Raw genomic sequence first — 15965 nt, 5'->3', positions numbered from 1 at the left:
CCCTCATCATGCATCCTTCGAGCTCCAACAGCAAAAACAACGAGAAATGGCACGAAGCATACCCTCATCGCTGCCGGGACTCTCTCTCTTCCTCGTGTTCTCGATGAGCCCTGGGCTTGGCACGTGGGCTCTGGATTGTTCCCAGGCATTGAGATAGGTCAGCAACGTCCAAGTCGAAGAGCTGCAACAGCAAACGCAGCGCCAACCAGCATCATCCTTTTACCGCAAAAACCATCTCATCTCTCATCCGACCTCTTCAGCACAAAGGATCGATGCCGTCATCTCGTTCCCCTTTGCAACGTCAACACCAAATATTGGCCTTTTTCAGAACCTGGACCATGCCTCACACGTTTTCGCCTCTCGCAGCCTCCCCGTCTTATCCTTCCCGTCCCCAAGAGTTCAAGGGTGCCCCAGCTCAATGAACCCCCCCTACCAGCTCCATGCCATCCCTGACCAGCCCTCTCAGGGCGTCTACTATGTACCGGGAGCTCCTCCCTTCGCGGCTTCTCTTGTTCGCTCCCCATGCCACCCCTCTGCTGCATCTAATCCCCGTTACTCTGTTGGACCCCTGTCAGCATGCAACCAGGATTCCCTCATCGAGCATAACTAGACCCAGCTGCCCCATTTTACCATCGCTGTGCCTTATTACACTGCGACGCTGGCCAGAGGCCCTATCCGTCAGACTAATGCCTCGAGGGAATGCGAATTGTGCCTCCGAAATACGTAGAGGAGGTACGCGGTAACTCGTCTCTTCCCCCCCTCGCAACCGTCGACAAGGCCACTGGTACACGCCATGCCGTCGGTGCCGATGAGGCGCTAGGTCGGACTAGCTGCCTCCTCACCCCCTCGTCCTAACCAAGCAGGCGAGACGGCGGAGACGCAGTCGAGGGCCATGGAAGATGCACCACACGTGTGTGCGCCTAGAACGAACGGTACTTCCAACCCGTCGTGTACACTTGCAGCACTCTATCGGTGCCCCTTCCGGCTCCCTTCCCCAATCTAACGAGCCAAGCCAATCCAGTCTGTTGGTCCTCATCCTTAGTGTCTCCTTTTGGCCCCTCGGTGTATCTCTCTCGCAGCTCGCTACCCTGAGTGTGGCCTAACGGGGGTAGCAGGCCAACTACCCTATGGCCAAGTATACTTATGATGTGGATAGGATATGCGATCCATACTTGGAGGCGCTCTCCGCGCATGCCCTGCCTAGCTACCTTGCTCTTCCCGAGTCTCAAAAGCCACCCGTCTCCATCGTACCCTTCTCTCTCACACCTCAGACTCTTTCTCTCTTTCTTCGTTCCACTCTACCTGTCTCTGTTTGTTGGCATAGCCAGGAAAGAAGCGAAGGAAACGAGTAACAGAACAGTCCGCCATAACGAAGCAAGCATCAAGTATAACGACAGTCCGTTCTCTCGTTCACACCTCGCTGATCGAACTTGCGGGTTCCGAAGTCGCCCTCTCTCAACTCACCCCCCGGCCGTGGCCTACGAACTTTAATATCAAAGCCGTCTGCAGCCCAGATCTGCTGAACAGCTGAGTCTTTCGACCAACTTCTCAAGCTTTCGTCCACATACTATCCTGCCGGTCAACGGTCCAAACCTTGACGACCTTGGGAACGACGACGATCGTAAGAGGTTCCAAGCCGGAAATGCTCAACGGCTGCAACGTCAACTCGCATTTTCAATGGGTATTTTAACTCTGGAACCCCACCCCCGTTTGGCCGCCCCAGATTCTCCTCCCGGGCTGGTTAGCCCATCTTCATCATCTTACTCCTCCAGACCGTCTCCTCCTGCAGAGAAGCTTTGGAACGCCAAATTCGGACCAGTATCTCCTCCAATGTCGAACTATGAACAAAGCCCGGCCGCCGACATGGCAAACAAGAGCATGGCAGAGCTCCCGAACCGCAGAGATTCATCACAAAGCGGTCCTCGCCTGTCACTCCCCCCACTGAGCAGCATCCTCGGGCCTGCGGCCGGGCCGTTGCACTCTCCGTTGTCTGACAGGCCTACCGGGTATCCAGCTACATCTCCTCTGGATCGGCCGCGTCTCCCTCCATCTCATGGCGATCGTCCGTACGGGGGTTCCTACTTCCCACCGCAGTCTTCTCCGGCTATTTCTCAGCCGAGGAGCACTTATGACAACAGATATGATCATGACCGGCAGGCGCTGCGAGGCTTGTCTCAATCTATCTCAGGGCCGGGGTCACCTCGTTATCGTGAGACGGAGCACATGCGTCAGGATTCCAGAAGCGACGTTGGGTTGGGAGGCAGGTGGTCGATACACCACGAAACAGGCAGACACGAGTACTCTTTGGTGTCAAGAGAAGCATCTCAGCCACAGCTTCCGGGTCCCTACGACAGACCGTCGTACCAATACCCTCCATCCAAGGATTCTGGGTCTTCTTACCGAGACCAACGACCTTCGTCGGGATCCGGCCCGATGCAGTCACAACCCCTTACAAGTGCCACGAACTCAGACGGAATACCATCGAAGGATGGTCTTGGGCCCAAGATTTGGACCGGAACACACTTCTTACCGCGTTTTGTGCGGGCTGCCGAAGTTCCAGGTGAAGGCTTGTGTTTCTTCTACGACGACGGGAGCCACTGCAAGACCATCATCGACGGCGAGCAAGTCAACGCACACTGGGGTGTAACAAAGGCAGGGAAGCCAAGGAAGAGGCTCGCGATTGCCTGTGTTACGTGCAGAGAGAAGAAGATCAAGTGCGATCCCGACTTCCCTCGGTGCGTCCAGTGCGAGAAGTTTGGCCGGGTTTGCAAGTTCAAGAACGCGTAAGTAGTGAATCGCCGAGTCGCCTCAAGCGGGCGGTCCGTTTCTCTGCGTGCTTTGCTAATTGGAAGTAAATCAGACCTCGAGGTGGCCACAACACGTCCCCATCGACAGCTGCGGCCGAGCCAGAAGATGTCCGGCGAATGGGAGGTCCTGCCAGTGAAATGCACCGACCTGGTAGCAACTCCAGCGCCTCGGTCTCTCCCCGGACGACCTTGCGCCAGCCCAGTCCGGAGCCTCCAATGTCTCACAAGAGGATGAGGTTGGACTTTGATTCATACCCGTCCATGGCAAGCGAGCCGCCGTCGCTGAATCGCACCCCCGAGGCGCCCAGGGCGAGCCTCTCCTGGCAGCATCGCCAGCCTTATGAGCTTCCTCCCATCCAAGACCACCTGCTCAACCGAGCATGGCAATCAGATCCGTATGTGTCCGACCCTGAATCAATTAGCACCTTAATCTCCTCCTTCTTCGTACACACCGACAGCACCATGGCCCTTCGTTTTTTGCCCGAGACAGCGTTCAAATCCTGGGTGACCGGTAATGCTTATATCAAGTCTCCAGGAGACCTGATGCTCATCTATAGCATCCTCGCCGTCGGCGTAGCCTTGTCAGGAGGACCCAAGAACATCGCCAACGAATACGCCCAGATCGCCCACTACGCGCAGCACCGAGCTGCTTGCAACCTTCAGCTCACGCAGGCTCGTCTGCTTCTCGCGCTGTACTACCTGTCACTCTCTAGGCTGAACGACGCGAACGAGTTGATCAGTGGAGCCATATCAGCATCGATCGATCTGCAGCTAAACCTCGAACTTGAAAAGTCGATCGAAGCGGACCTGACAGACTTCCCTTATGGTTTGCAAAGAGATGGATATTCAGAGAGCCGAAGACGAACTTACTGGGCATGCTTCGTACTGGAACGACTCAGCGGCGTGTTTCCCAACCGGCTGAGCATTCTGAACGTCAAGGACATCTTTATCCGACTTCCATGCGAAAACGAATTGTTCGAACGTCAGGCAAAATCCGACGCTTCCTTTTTCCCAGCAGCGATGGCTATGTCATCCAAAGCCGTCATTCGGCCATTGGGTATCTTGGCCTACCTGGTCCAGCTTGTGGCCATCTGGGGTGAGGCTATGTCTGAACTCTACAGGGCTGCCCAAAGCCAAGAAACAGACTACGACGCCGCGGGCTTCATTGACACCGTGATGGAGAAGTTGATCGGATGGCGCGAGTCCCTGCCCGAGTGCTTCACTTACAGCTCGGGCAATATGGCCCTGGCTGCACAAGATGGCACTCTCAGCACATTCCTCACCATCCACCTGGTATATCTCCACGGGCTCATGAAGATCCATCGACACGTCCGGACAGAGTCGATCGCTGCCTCGGTACGGCTACAATACGAAACGCGCATCCATGAGGAAGCAACGCGGGTTCTGGACATCACGGGCATGTTGGAAGTGCTGCTCCAGGGCCGCCGAGCTCCCATCAGTGCGCCGCCTCCTTTCATGAGCTACGTCATCCTCGAGGCTACTGACGTCCTCACGGCGGAGGGGTCCTTGGCGGATGTCTCGCTCCTTCTGGATCGGCTCGCGGTCGCAAGGGCGACTGTCGATGCTGCGGGAATGGTATGGGAAGAGGCTCGGGCCCATCAATCGGCCATGGAACAGAGGCTCGATGCATTACGTGCTCTGCGGGATCGTCAGCCCAGCGACGCGCCCCTCGCCGGTAGCAGGGTGTTTGATCACGAAGAGAGCAAGGATAGCAAGCTGCCTGCGGGGAGGTGTTGGCAGATGGACGATCCAATGGGCACAACATTTCCTCGAAGGATGGATCTCGTATACATTCGAAGCTGAAGCAGCTAGCCACGTCGGCACCAGACTTGTTTCTTTCTTTTTCCACATGCATTGCATTTACGGCGTCTGGGGACACGTGAATTTTTTACTTGCTTTTTTCGTACTGACGGCCTTAAACGCTCATATATGGCCTGCACGATGAGATTATCACGAAGCAGTCATGTGGTGTTGCGCCCAGAATTTTGTTCACATTCAGTTTTGCTTCGCTAGACTCTTGTCTATTTATCATTATACCCTGTACATGAGAAAAGACGGATGAACAGGCTGGCCAATCAAGGGTTGGGCAGAGACAGCAAGAGGAAGAGAAGAGGGTGAGAAACGGGCAATTGTCACCTACTGCATTCGTAGATAGAGACAGCCCCAGGAGGAGCTAAACCAGGCAACACGAGATGAGAGAGAGACGAAGAAGCATAGCATAGGGCGCGATGTGATGTAACTCACGCCACCAAAATCCAAATAAAATGAGGGAAAAATAACCAGATCTTTCCGCCGCATCATCCATCATCCCTTGTGGCCGTGATATTGCAGAATGGAGGGATCGGTCTGCATGTCTCAGGTTGGCCGCATGATTGGCATGCGGGATGCGGCATACGACGGCAGCCTGCCCCCCTCCCCCCTTCGGCTCGGTTTCTCAACGGTGCGTTTAATTGAAGCCGGTACGGATAGCCCTGCCAGACTGCGCATCCCGTAGGAACCGGAATATGCTTCTCTTCTTTCTTTCGGCCGGGCATGTTGCCACATCTGCGGCAACGTTTGTTGGTAGGACCAACAGGGGCCATGGAGCCCTGTATTTTCACTTCCATAGTTTCAAGGATGAGTGCTGGAGGTTCCTCGTTGGATGAGACGAACCAACTGCAGTCAGATTCTAGCGCGAGTTTACATACATGCCACCACATACGGTGCTCACCTCACCCCTCGGCTCGTCGGACCGCTGTGGCGGACCAGTCACCAGCGCACACCGGTCGTGGAGTTTTTTCTCGTCGGTGGGGGAAGGGGAGGGGGGAGCTTTTTGCAATCTCGCGGTGCTGCACGAAAACAGATACGGGATGCAATGTTGTCTCGGTAAATTTTCTGGTGGGCTGGGGGGGAGGGGGAGAGAAGGGACTTTTTGTTAGTCTGCGTTTGTTGTTTGTGTTTGCCGGTCCAGTCCAGTCTTTTCTCTTCGTGCTTTTTTTCTTCGTTCTTGTGCCCAATGACGGACACGCCCGTCCAACGCACCCCCTCAAGGTTCAGACGGAGAGCCCTTGTCATCGGTAGCGGCGGGAATGACCTTAGGAAGGGGGGTAACTTGCAGTGTGTGGAATGGTGGGCTCCTTCTTTTCTTTTTCTCTCTCACTCTATGCTTTCTTTTTCCTTTGGCCGGTGTGGGTGGGTTGTTAATACCGGCCGTGATATCCCGCCCGCCCTCCGAAAGGGAAGAGGGGGGCCGCAATTAGGAGGGGGGGAAAGAGCCGCAAGATTTGTGTATGTCTTTTTATGAATTTGATATGATGTGCTTGCCTTGCCTGCCCCCATCACCCCCATGCCTCAACCGTCCGTCCTCACCCCTCTCTTTTCGCGCGTATGGCTAGTCATGTAAATCAAAGCCAGCGGCCCCCATACCATTGAGCATTTACTCTTTTCGTGACAGCGCCGTGGGTGCTAAGCAGGTTCAGCCTAGTTTTGTGGGAAAGCTGGAAAGGTAAGGTAGCAAGTAGTCCAACTAGCGCGCACAAAGGCCCGTTATCCGATCTAATCATGATCTGATGTCTCGCAACGGGATGTGCTGTGCTGTGGTGGCATGCTACGGGAATAAAATCACGAAAGTCGAGACACATATCTCGGTCAAGGTTCGAAAGTGCGATCGGCCCAATGGAAGCCAAGACTTTACGACGCTCGCTGCGGTGCCGTGGTCCGGGCCGTGGAGAACGGGTCGTCGTTTTTTTATTTTGCTTACTCGCGCGCGCGAATGTCTGACTTACTTCGCTTTTTTGTGCCGTTGATGATTTGCGCCTGCGTTGGGGCCGTAAAGGGCAACCCGCTTTTTGGGTTAGGTATGAGCGACGGGGGGAGGGGGCCCTGTTTCGGTGACGGGGAATTGCGCGCTGCAACGAGGAATGGAGTTCGTGAGGCTCCTTTGGAATTCAGGGGGTTTGGGACAAAAGAGCTGAGCCCAGGTTGACGGACGGGACGACCACAGTGCACCACCACTACCACCACCACTCGGGGCCGGCCGGTCATCCGTCCGATCCCCCCAAGGTTGTTCATTAATCTTTAAATCTGTCTGCGACTGGGATTTGCGGCCCCCCCTCGCCCCTGCTTCCTCTTCTTCACAGGAGCGGTGTTCATGGTTGGTTTTGGGAAGCAAAGTCCGAACCCGTCCTCAGTCGGCTCCGAGTCGCCCGGTTGGGATGATAAGGCGCATGGCGGGCTGCCCCTTCCCAGACCCTTGACAAGCCGCTGACGGGTGTGGGAGATGGGACGGAATTCGGACATGGTACGGAGCGCGGGAGGGAGCGAGCGAGAGAAAGAAAGAGAAAAGGGCGTTCACGTGCAAATAGGTATGGACAAGTGCCGATTTGCTCGGGGGAGTGTTGCCGGTCGTGGGTTAGTGTTCCCACCTAACAGTGAACCTGGCCAGGGCGGGTGTTTGGCGCCAGTTAAGTGCGAGGGATTACCTAACATGACCTTGCGCGCGCGACCTGGAACCCACCAGCTCGGCGCCGGGCTCCGCACCGAGCCCCGAACGTCATAGGCTGCTGTGTCTTGTCTACCGTGCCGGACGGCCCCTGGTGACTTCCGTCCATCGCCGCCGTGTTTGATAGAACCGCCTTGACTACCTTAGAGCAAGATCAATTGCGAGAAGCCGAGTCTAGGCATTCCAGCTTTGGTCGGATGATGTTACCGGCGAGAGTAGTCTCGCGCCTGGCGCGGCGGCAGCCCACTACACACCTGCCACTTTCGTCCCGGCGGGCGTACGCGGCCAAGTCGTCGTCAACCGCGAGACCCCCGCCGCCTCCGCCCCCGTTCGAGACGGTCCCGACGTGTCCGTCGCCGACCTGTGGATGTGCCGAGACGCCGGCGATGCCCGAGGGCCTGCCGATCGACTTCAAGAGCCCGCTGAACGGCGTCGTGTCGGCGTACGCGGAGCAGGTGCTCGTCTGCACGGGCAAGGACGACTGGGTTTCGAGGATCGAGGAGGAGAACAGCGGGGACAACCTGGCTGCGGACCTGAAGGAGCTGTTTGGGCGTGGTGGGACGTATAGCGATGTGAGTTTTTGCTTCTCTCCGTCAAATGAGATGAACAGATGGTGGCGATATGAGCGAGCATGCTATAAGTGAGAACAAAGACTGACGACAGCACAGCCGTGGCACAACATCTCCGTCCTCAACGCCTCCTTCCCCTCCTCCGTGCCGAAGCGGAGCGAGCTGCAGACGACGAGCGCGTACCTCCTCCCCAGCTTCAAGTACGTGCCCTTCCTGCCGCGGGTGAGCTTCGACAGCGTGCAGGCGCTCGCCAAGGGCTACCTGCTGCCGGAGAAGCTGCACAAGATGCACGACGGCCTGTCGCCGATTCACCGCGACCGGCTCACGCGCAAGGAGGCGTACCGGTCGCTGCTGTACGGCGTGCGCGACGTGGAGGACGTGCTGGTGCTGGTGTGCGGGCACGGCGGGCGGGACATGCGGTGCGGCGTGATGGGCCCGGCGCTTAGGGACGAGTTTGAGAGGCAGCTTGAGGGGCTGGGCGTCGGTGTTTCTAGGGGCCCTGTTGAGGTCTATGAGGGTGAGACGGGGAGGATTGCGGCGCCACCTGGGGAGGAGGAGAAGAGGTTGTCGGCGCGGGTTGGGCTGATTAGCCACATTGGGGGACACAAGTTTGCCGGCAACATTATTGTTTATATACCGCCAAACATGAGAATGGAGGGCGGGGAGAAGCACCCGCTTGCCGGGATGGGCATTTGGTATGGGCGCGTTGAGCCGAAGCATGTCGAGGGGATCGTGAGAGAGACGGTTCTCGGAGGAAGGGTTGTCGCGGACATGTTCCGGGGCGGCATCGACCAGAACAGGAAGATTCTGAGGATATGAAGAAGGAATAGACAGTGTAAGATTGCAGTGTATTATAGAGGAAACCACCACTCTAGCGAGCGTGGACTAGACTTAGACCTGAACGGCTGTATTAAGGAAAAGGGGCATCGGCATTGACATTCAACTACACTCAACAGCTTAGTACTTTGGACCACCCCTGAAGCACAATGACCGTGTCTTTTAAAGGTACGCATCAGAAAATGTATCTTACCAATGATTCATCAAGACGCGTATTGTGAGATACTCGTCGTCGTTGTGGCGCTCACGTGACCGGTCCTATTCTCACACTTGATTGGCGGGTCCGCTCAACCTCGACTTTTCAAGTCGTGTATGTCACCATCGCCAACCTCGCCAACAAGCACAAAACGCAGTCATATCCCAGAAAACTATCGGCTTGTAATCTTAAGCTGCGAAATATTCATAGAAGGCGGAGAATGGCTTTTGTCGCCAGCGCCGCCGCCCGGTCGGGCTTCACCCGGTGCTGGCACGCTCACTCCTTCACTTCAATAACACGCCAAAAACCGACGACACTCATCTCACCATGCCAAAGCCAACAACTTTCACATCACCTTCACACTCAAAAACCCCGACCAACGCCCGTGACACCTCAACGCACACTCCCACCCACCCGCCGCCTCAAATCCACAACAACCCGCAAACGGTTCCTCACCCCACGCACCATCCCCGTCCTCCTCGCCCTCGCCATCGCCGGCGTCGCATGGGACTCCCAATGGCTCTTCCCCGCCTCCGCACCCTCCTCCGACCTATCCGAGGCAACCATCCTCGCCAACGCCCGCAAGTTCGTCCCCTTCACCGTCACCTTCAAAGACCCCGTGTCCCCGACATCCTTCATCCTGACCCTCAAACCGCCACACACCGGGCCAGCACCGCTCTCGTCGCTGTGGGACGTCTTCGACCTGTGGTGCGTCGAGGTGAAGCAGCCCCAGATCCAGGTCGCGCGCGAGTACACCCCGCTCCCGGGCGCAGCCGGCGACGACGCGCTGAGGCTGTACGTACGGGCCCTGCGCGGCGGCGAGGTCTCGACGTACCTGTCCCGGCTGCTCCCCGGCGACTCGGTCGAGATCCGCGGGCCGCACGGGGAGTTTGACCTGCGCAGCCGGCTGGGCGAGGCCGGCGGCCGGGTGGTGTTCCTGGCGGGCGGGACGGGTGTGGCGAGCGCGCTGCAGGCTGCGCATGCTGTCTTGCCGCGCGGGGTGGATGTGACTATCTTTTGGGCCGTGAGGGGTCGTGAGGAGGTGCAGGGCGCGGCGCCGGCGAAGCAGAAGGGATCGACGTCGTCTTGGGGGTGGAATCCCTTTTCTGGGGGGAAGAGGGCGGGAGGGATTCAGGCCGAGGCGCTCTCTGCGGAGGTCGGCGATGCGTCTGCCATAAGCAGGGAGTTACTCGCGTTGAAGGAGAGGTACGGCGATAGGGTTGATGTGAGGGTCGTGGTTGATCAAGAGGGAACGCGCGTGGGGGAGCAGGACCTCTCTACAGCTTTGGCTCAAGCAGGGCCGAAGAAGCGCGAGGCTCCTCCACCGGTCTCGACGGAGGGATGCAAGTTCCATTCGCAGACTGCGCATCTGGGCATGGTTGACGGCGCGCCGAATGCCGGGAAGAGGTTCCTGTCCAAGGACGAGGACTGCGCCTGCGTCCCCAAGGAGGGAGTCGCGATCGGCAAGAACGTCTTTGTCATCTCTGGCCCGGAGGGTTTTGTCCAGGCGTACGCGGGGCCGAAGATCTGGCGCGACGGAGGACAGTTGCAGGGTCCTGTGGGCGGACTGCTGGGTTCGATGCAGAAGGGCAACCCAGACTTATTGAAGGACTGGATTGTACTGAAGCTGTAATATCAAGGCGGCATTGTAAGATTCAAGCGAGCACATGTACCATAGTCTAGACCAGAGAGATTGAGGGCCCCTGAAATGGGATATTCGGTAACGCTCGGTAACGCTGTCTAGTTTCTGGGCCGGTGATCCATCCAAACCGAAAGAAAATGCTGTACAAAGTGAAGAGTATAAATATCCCCGGCCTTCAACTCCGTTAAGTGATGCAAACGCAGCCTCCCTTTCTGGCCGCGGCTCGTGTCCCGTTCCAAACGCCGAAAGTGTTCCTATGATACAAAGAAAAAAGAGCCTTCGCCGACGCTCATGCTTTCTACGTGCTCTGCACCTTTCTATATGAGGGCGGTTTCATCGTCCTCCTAATCAGCTTGACCGCGTAGGGAGGGATGAGAGATATCGCCCCAATGGCGAGGACACGCCAGATAAATCCCCTGGGCCCTGTCAGCGTGTGACCAAACACAGACGGCACGAACAACTTACAAGGTGATGATGAATTGGAGGTCAAAGTACCCGCCGAGGAACGGCACGGACCCGACGTAGATCAGGAACGTGCCGACGATGGAGAGGATCATGAGAGGATGCCACGTGGTGATCTCGATGGCAACCATGATGAGTTCGTTGAGCACCAGAACGGTATATGACACAGCCACCATCCTAGGGCCATCGACAGAGGTGAGAATCTGTGACAGGCCTTGGATGGTGCAACCTTGGTAGATGGACACGAGAACCCAGACGAAGAAAGTGCGGTAAGAGAGGGATCGTCCGGATGTGAGTTCCTTGTACAGTTCGGGGTACAGGTTTGCGAGATCCTCGTCGACGTCCTTGTCCAGAACGAGGGACAGAACAGGGAACATGGTGTACAATGTGGCGTATCCCACGAGGAGCCAGTCCTGCAAAATGTCAGAAGATGTCCGATATTGACTCCCGACGAACTTACCTTGTAAAGACCGTCTGGCTCGAACTTGATGGCGATGCTGTACATCGTTTGGCAGACAGCGATGATCAAACCACGGTGAATAACAAACTGAGCGAGCTTAGCACTCCGCTTGTAGCTGTTTCGTCCGTGCCAAACCAGCAACTTGGTCAGGTGGAAAAACTGGTCAATGGAGAAATCGGCAGCCAAACTGGCCTGACGGCCCTCCTTGCCCACAATACCGACACCGACATCTGCCGCTTGAATCATGGAAACATCGTTGCCTCCATCTCCGATACAACAAACTCGCTTCTTGGTGTACTCCTTGATCAGCTTCGCTACCTCGGCCTTTTGAGTCGGCGAGCAACGGCAGGCGACCACGGTGGGAAGCTGGACGGCGACAGAAACGAACTCGATTCTGAAGTGGGTAAGAAACAGGGCCAAACTCTCGCCGTCGATGAGAAGACATGAATCTGTCTTGCCGCGGAGGAAATCCAGATGGTCTTGAGCGTTGTCCTTCTTCTTAAGCTTGGCGACCGTATAGATGTACTGCCCGCGAGCGACCAGCTTGGAGCTGACGGCAACGCAACGCGCCGTTTCAACCTTGTCACCTGTCAACATCCAGATCTTGATCCCGGCGTTTCTCAGCAGCTCCAGCGAAGGCTTGACGTCCTTTTGCAGCTTATCCTCGACACCGGTGACGCCGAGAAGCTCCAGGTCGCGCTCCAAATGATGAGAAACAACTCGTTGCATTCCGGCGTCGCGTCCAGTAATAGCCAAGGAAGCTGCCTGATAACTTGAGGAGAACTCCTGGTACTGCTCATAAGACAGCCGCTTGCGTCCAACGACAAGCGTGCGAAGACCTTCACGGGCCATGTTGGCGGTTTCCTCGTCAAGCCAATCGTTCTCGGCTACGATAGCGCTCATGACCGTATCGGCACCCTTTTGATAAAACCAGATTTCGCTGTCGGCTAGGTTGGGAGGCGCGGCTTGAGCCTGTTCGTAGAACTGAACGATGATGCCCATGCGCTTCCCTTCAGATGTAAAGGGGAAGACGTCCAGAATGCGCACCCGCACAACTTCACGGCCAGTATCTGTCGACTCCAGAACCATACTCTTTCGGTCACGATAAGCCAGACGAAGACCAACAGACTCGGTCCATCGAACAATTGCAATCTCATCAGGGGACGATGCCTGATACGAGACTACAGTCTTGCCATCTTCTTCTTCTGTGGTTGGGGTGACGTTATGACAGAGAGCCAGGGCAAGAACAACGTCTCGCACACGGGAACCGATTTCTCTTCTTGTACGAGTAGCACCGAAGTTTACCGAGCTGGACACCTGAGAGGAGGGAGTGACCAGAGCTGTGCGTGTCGAAGGATCGGTGGCAGGTTGGATATGGAAGGCTTGCTTGACATAGGAGTTGACTTCGTCCATTGCTTCGTTGGCGTATGAAACAGTACCGACATGAATCTTCTTCATCTCCATTTCGTTTTGAGTCAAGGTTCCCGTCTTGTCACTGAGCAAGTACTCGATTCTGCCCAAATCTTCGGGAATCGTACTCGTTCGGACAACAGCCCCAGGAATACCGGGATCTCGTTGAATGAACCAAGAGTACGCACTCTTGCCCATGTCGAGGTTGACACGGAGACTGATGGGAACGATGGTTGAGAAAAGAACCAAAAACCGCATGATCTTGATGTACCAGACGTTGCCCTCCGTATTCGAGAAACCCTCCAAGGCGACCAAAATAACCGATAGAGCCAGGGTCAGAGCACAGAGAATCTTTGTGAGAGAGTTGATCTCGTACTCCAAGAGACCAGTCTTGGATCGTGAGGGAGCTGTAGACAGGGCGGACCTTGTCTGAGGACCAGTGTACATGATGACCGCCAGAGTCGTCGCACTGGAGGCGATTACCGTGTTTGCCCAGGCTGTATTGTCGATCGATAGAGGTGCAGATGTTCCTTCGTCCCCATCGAGCGCTCCTTGTTGACTTTGAGCATCTCTTCTGGAAGACAAGAGCTCGACAGTACCTATGAATTCGTTGACCTTTTTGTCGGGCTTGCCTCCGGTGACACGGAGGCGAACAAATTCTTCAGTTGATAGCGACTGGGACAGAGGTGATGCCAGCCGCAACTTCCAATCCGTTTCACCGTCGAGCTGATCAGTTCTGATGAATGTCTCGCCAGACGCATTGCCGCCACTCCCATCGTTCTTCTCTGCTTCCTTACCCTTTGCGTCAGACGAATCCTTCGAATGCTCTTCGTCTGTATCAACCAACAAGGATTCCTCCTCCGCAATGGTCTCCATCACAGGGGCCGCGGTGGTAGATTCCGCACTGATGCATTTCAAAATGACCACATCGGCAGGGACTCGTTGGCCTTTACCGAGTTTGAGAACATCGCCGACCTTGAGGTCCCGAGACTTTCGGACGACTTCGCGCACAGATGACGACGGCGGAGGGAGGCCCCCATCTGCTTCTGCTCGCTCCTCCTCTTCCTGGATATCCGACAATCTATTCCGGCTGTTCACCGAGTTCTTGCCCCTCCTCATCGAATCCGACTTGAGTCTCTTGTGGGATCGGTGCGAAGCCATACCACGACCGGGCTCGTCAAAAGTGAGAATGGTGTATTCCTCCGCGTTCGCCTCGTTATCTCTACGTCGTCTCTCAATGTCGTCGTATGCCTCCTTGCCCATGGTGATCATCAACACAAACGCCAAAGGTGCAATATAAGTCGAAAGGTAGCCGATTCGCAACGCTGGAATTGCTTGCGACAGAGCAACCAGCAGAAAGTACATGTTGAAGAAGAAGGAGAATTCGTTGTAGAGCGTGACGGGCAGGAACGAGAGGGCCGTGTACTTGGCGTTCGATATCAGGTTCGGGGGGAATCTCGTCGACTGGGACGACCCTACGGCGACAAGGCGGGATGTGGATGGGTCGTCCTCGTCCTGGTCTTCGTCGTCGTTGTTTGCCTCCTGCGCCCCTGAATTCGACATGAAGCTGGGCAATCGTAACCCCGACTTCAGACGTTCGAACTTATCCCCAGCAAACGAACGGCGCCTCGCAGGCGATCCGCCCGGCAGGAGAGGCGAGTCGTCATCGTCGGATCCTCTACCATCTCTATATCGTGATGAGGAGCCTTCGGATTCACCCAAAAGGGCCTCTCCATCGTCGCTGTCGTCGTCGCGGTTCTTACCCAGCTCTCCATACCCTCTGGCCTTCTGCCCGGCCCGACGTGAGCCCCCCATACGTAGGTTTCGCAGTGCTATACGTGGCGATCGATGTTCAGTGGTCTGGCGGTCGCTGCGGATGAGTCCAGGGCTGCGGTGGGTGGTTGTAGTCGCAGGATCGAGCTCCTGGATGTCGAGATCGAGGTCTGAATCGGAATCATTCGCTGGGGAGCCTGGCGGGTCCGCGGAACGGTACGAAGTTGGAGAAGGCATCCCGCCCGCATTGGGAGAGTGTGTATGCAATGGGCAACTCTTTAGGAAAATTCCGCGTAGGCGGAGGTGGTGATAAAGTTCGGTCGAGGGGGCGTGTACTGTTGCTTGGGGATCTGCATCGGATAGCTTCGGACGGGTCGGTATCTGGTAGCGCGTGCGCGCAGCGATTTGTGTCGTGTGAGGTCCGCAGTGATGGCCAGATCACGCAGTTTGGATCACAGGGAAGATTTTGCGTAGAATGTGTAGATTGTCGAGTCGCGGTGTTTTGGACAAATAAACCATTGGCGCCAGCTTTGCTAAGAGGCCGGATGGCTTGGATGATGTCGCCTGGAAAGGCTGAGCCAATCCAATTGGGTGGGAGTGCTATTCAGTGTGTCAATGCCACTGGCTGCAATGCGGCATCCCAGGGGGTGCTGTGGCGGGCCACTTTATGTGATGGAGGCAGCCGCGTGGCCTTGAGTGCCCGGGCTAGACGGGTCGGGTGCCTGTGAGGTAGGTAAGGTAGGTACCTAAGTCAGGTAGGCGCAACGTCAGGCGGGACGTGTTAAGTGTGGCGGTGGAAGAGCTGCACCGGGCCCTACATTAGAGCCAAGGACGATTAGCGGGCGGCTTCTCGCGCGCGGACACCGATAGCTCAGCTCCGAGGAACCCGTGTATGAAGGAAGATTCATATTGCTAGGTTACTTGCTGTTATGGATTGTTCTGCGATCTGTCCTCGTGGCGTTTCTTTTCTTTTTGAAGGGTGTATTCTACTAGCTCTGACACCGTTAGCTCACTACTGAGCTGCATATGCATTTCATCTGGAAGGTCTTGGTTGGCTCATAAATGAGTAGGACGGACACTGCCGCATAAAAGGCAAGCTGTTCTCTACGAGAGGATGCAACTTGCAGCACGTCACACTTGGAGTCAACTGGTACGCAGCTGACTATGTGGCGGGATACTCAAACCTTGGTTTCTATCTGGGCATTCTTATCATCAATTATTGTCCAGCCAAGTAAATACATACCGTAAGTACTGAACATGGCAATGGCACGGGCATCCCATGTTCCTGGGTACATCAAGGTGAGGTGT

General features: G+C 56.1%; 4 protein-coding genes across 4 annotated transcripts; 3 read left to right on the top strand and 1 right to left on the bottom strand.

The window, feature by feature from the left end:
- Positions 1 to 2433: 2433 nt before the first annotated feature.
- On the top strand, positions 2434 to 4631 carry CGCS363_v005145 (putative transcriptional regulatory protein; the record flags this gene model as incomplete). Its single annotated transcript, XM_036636994.1, has 2 exons — positions 2434 to 2783; positions 2861 to 4631. 2 exons carry the CDS (start codon positions 2434 to 2436, stop codon positions 4629 to 4631), a joined length of 2121 nt encoding a protein of 706 aa, XP_036497048.1.
- A 3063-nt stretch (positions 4632 to 7694) lies between these two features.
- Positions 7695 to 8696, top strand: AIM32 (Altered inheritance of mitochondria protein 32; the record flags this gene model as incomplete). The annotated part of the gene is made up of 2 exons (XM_036636993.1): positions 7695 to 7880; positions 7977 to 8696. The coding sequence occupies 2 exons, from the start codon at positions 7695 to 7697 to the stop codon at positions 8694 to 8696; spliced, it is 906 nt and encodes a 301-aa protein (XP_036497047.1).
- Positions 8697 to 9130: 434 nt separating this feature from the next.
- Positions 9131 to 10543, top strand: CYC2 (Cytochrome c mitochondrial import factor CYC2; the record flags this gene model as incomplete). Its single annotated transcript, XM_036636992.1, has 1 exon — positions 9131 to 10543. One exon carries the CDS (start codon positions 9131 to 9133, stop codon positions 10541 to 10543), a length of 1413 nt encoding a protein of 470 aa, XP_036497046.1.
- Positions 10544 to 10850: 307 nt separating this feature from the next.
- On the bottom strand, positions 10851 to 14894 carry NEO1 (putative phospholipid-transporting ATPase NEO1; the record flags this gene model as incomplete). The annotated part of the gene is made up of 3 exons (XM_036636991.1): positions 10851 to 10968; positions 11018 to 11427; positions 11475 to 14894. The coding sequence occupies 3 exons, from the start codon at positions 14892 to 14894 to the stop codon at positions 10851 to 10853; spliced, it is 3948 nt and encodes a 1315-aa protein (XP_036497045.1).
- Positions 14895 to 15965: the final 1071 nt, after the last annotated feature.

This window comes from Colletotrichum siamense, assembly GCF_013390195.1.
Source record: "Colletotrichum siamense strain Cg363 chromosome Unknown KSG_Cg363_contig03, whole genome shotgun sequence".
NCBI classification, from domain to species: Eukaryota; Fungi; Ascomycota; class Sordariomycetes; order Glomerellales; family Glomerellaceae; genus Colletotrichum; species Colletotrichum siamense.
Note: the sequence above shows the minus strand (reverse complement) of the source record. Positions and strands in the feature narration are given on the sequence as shown.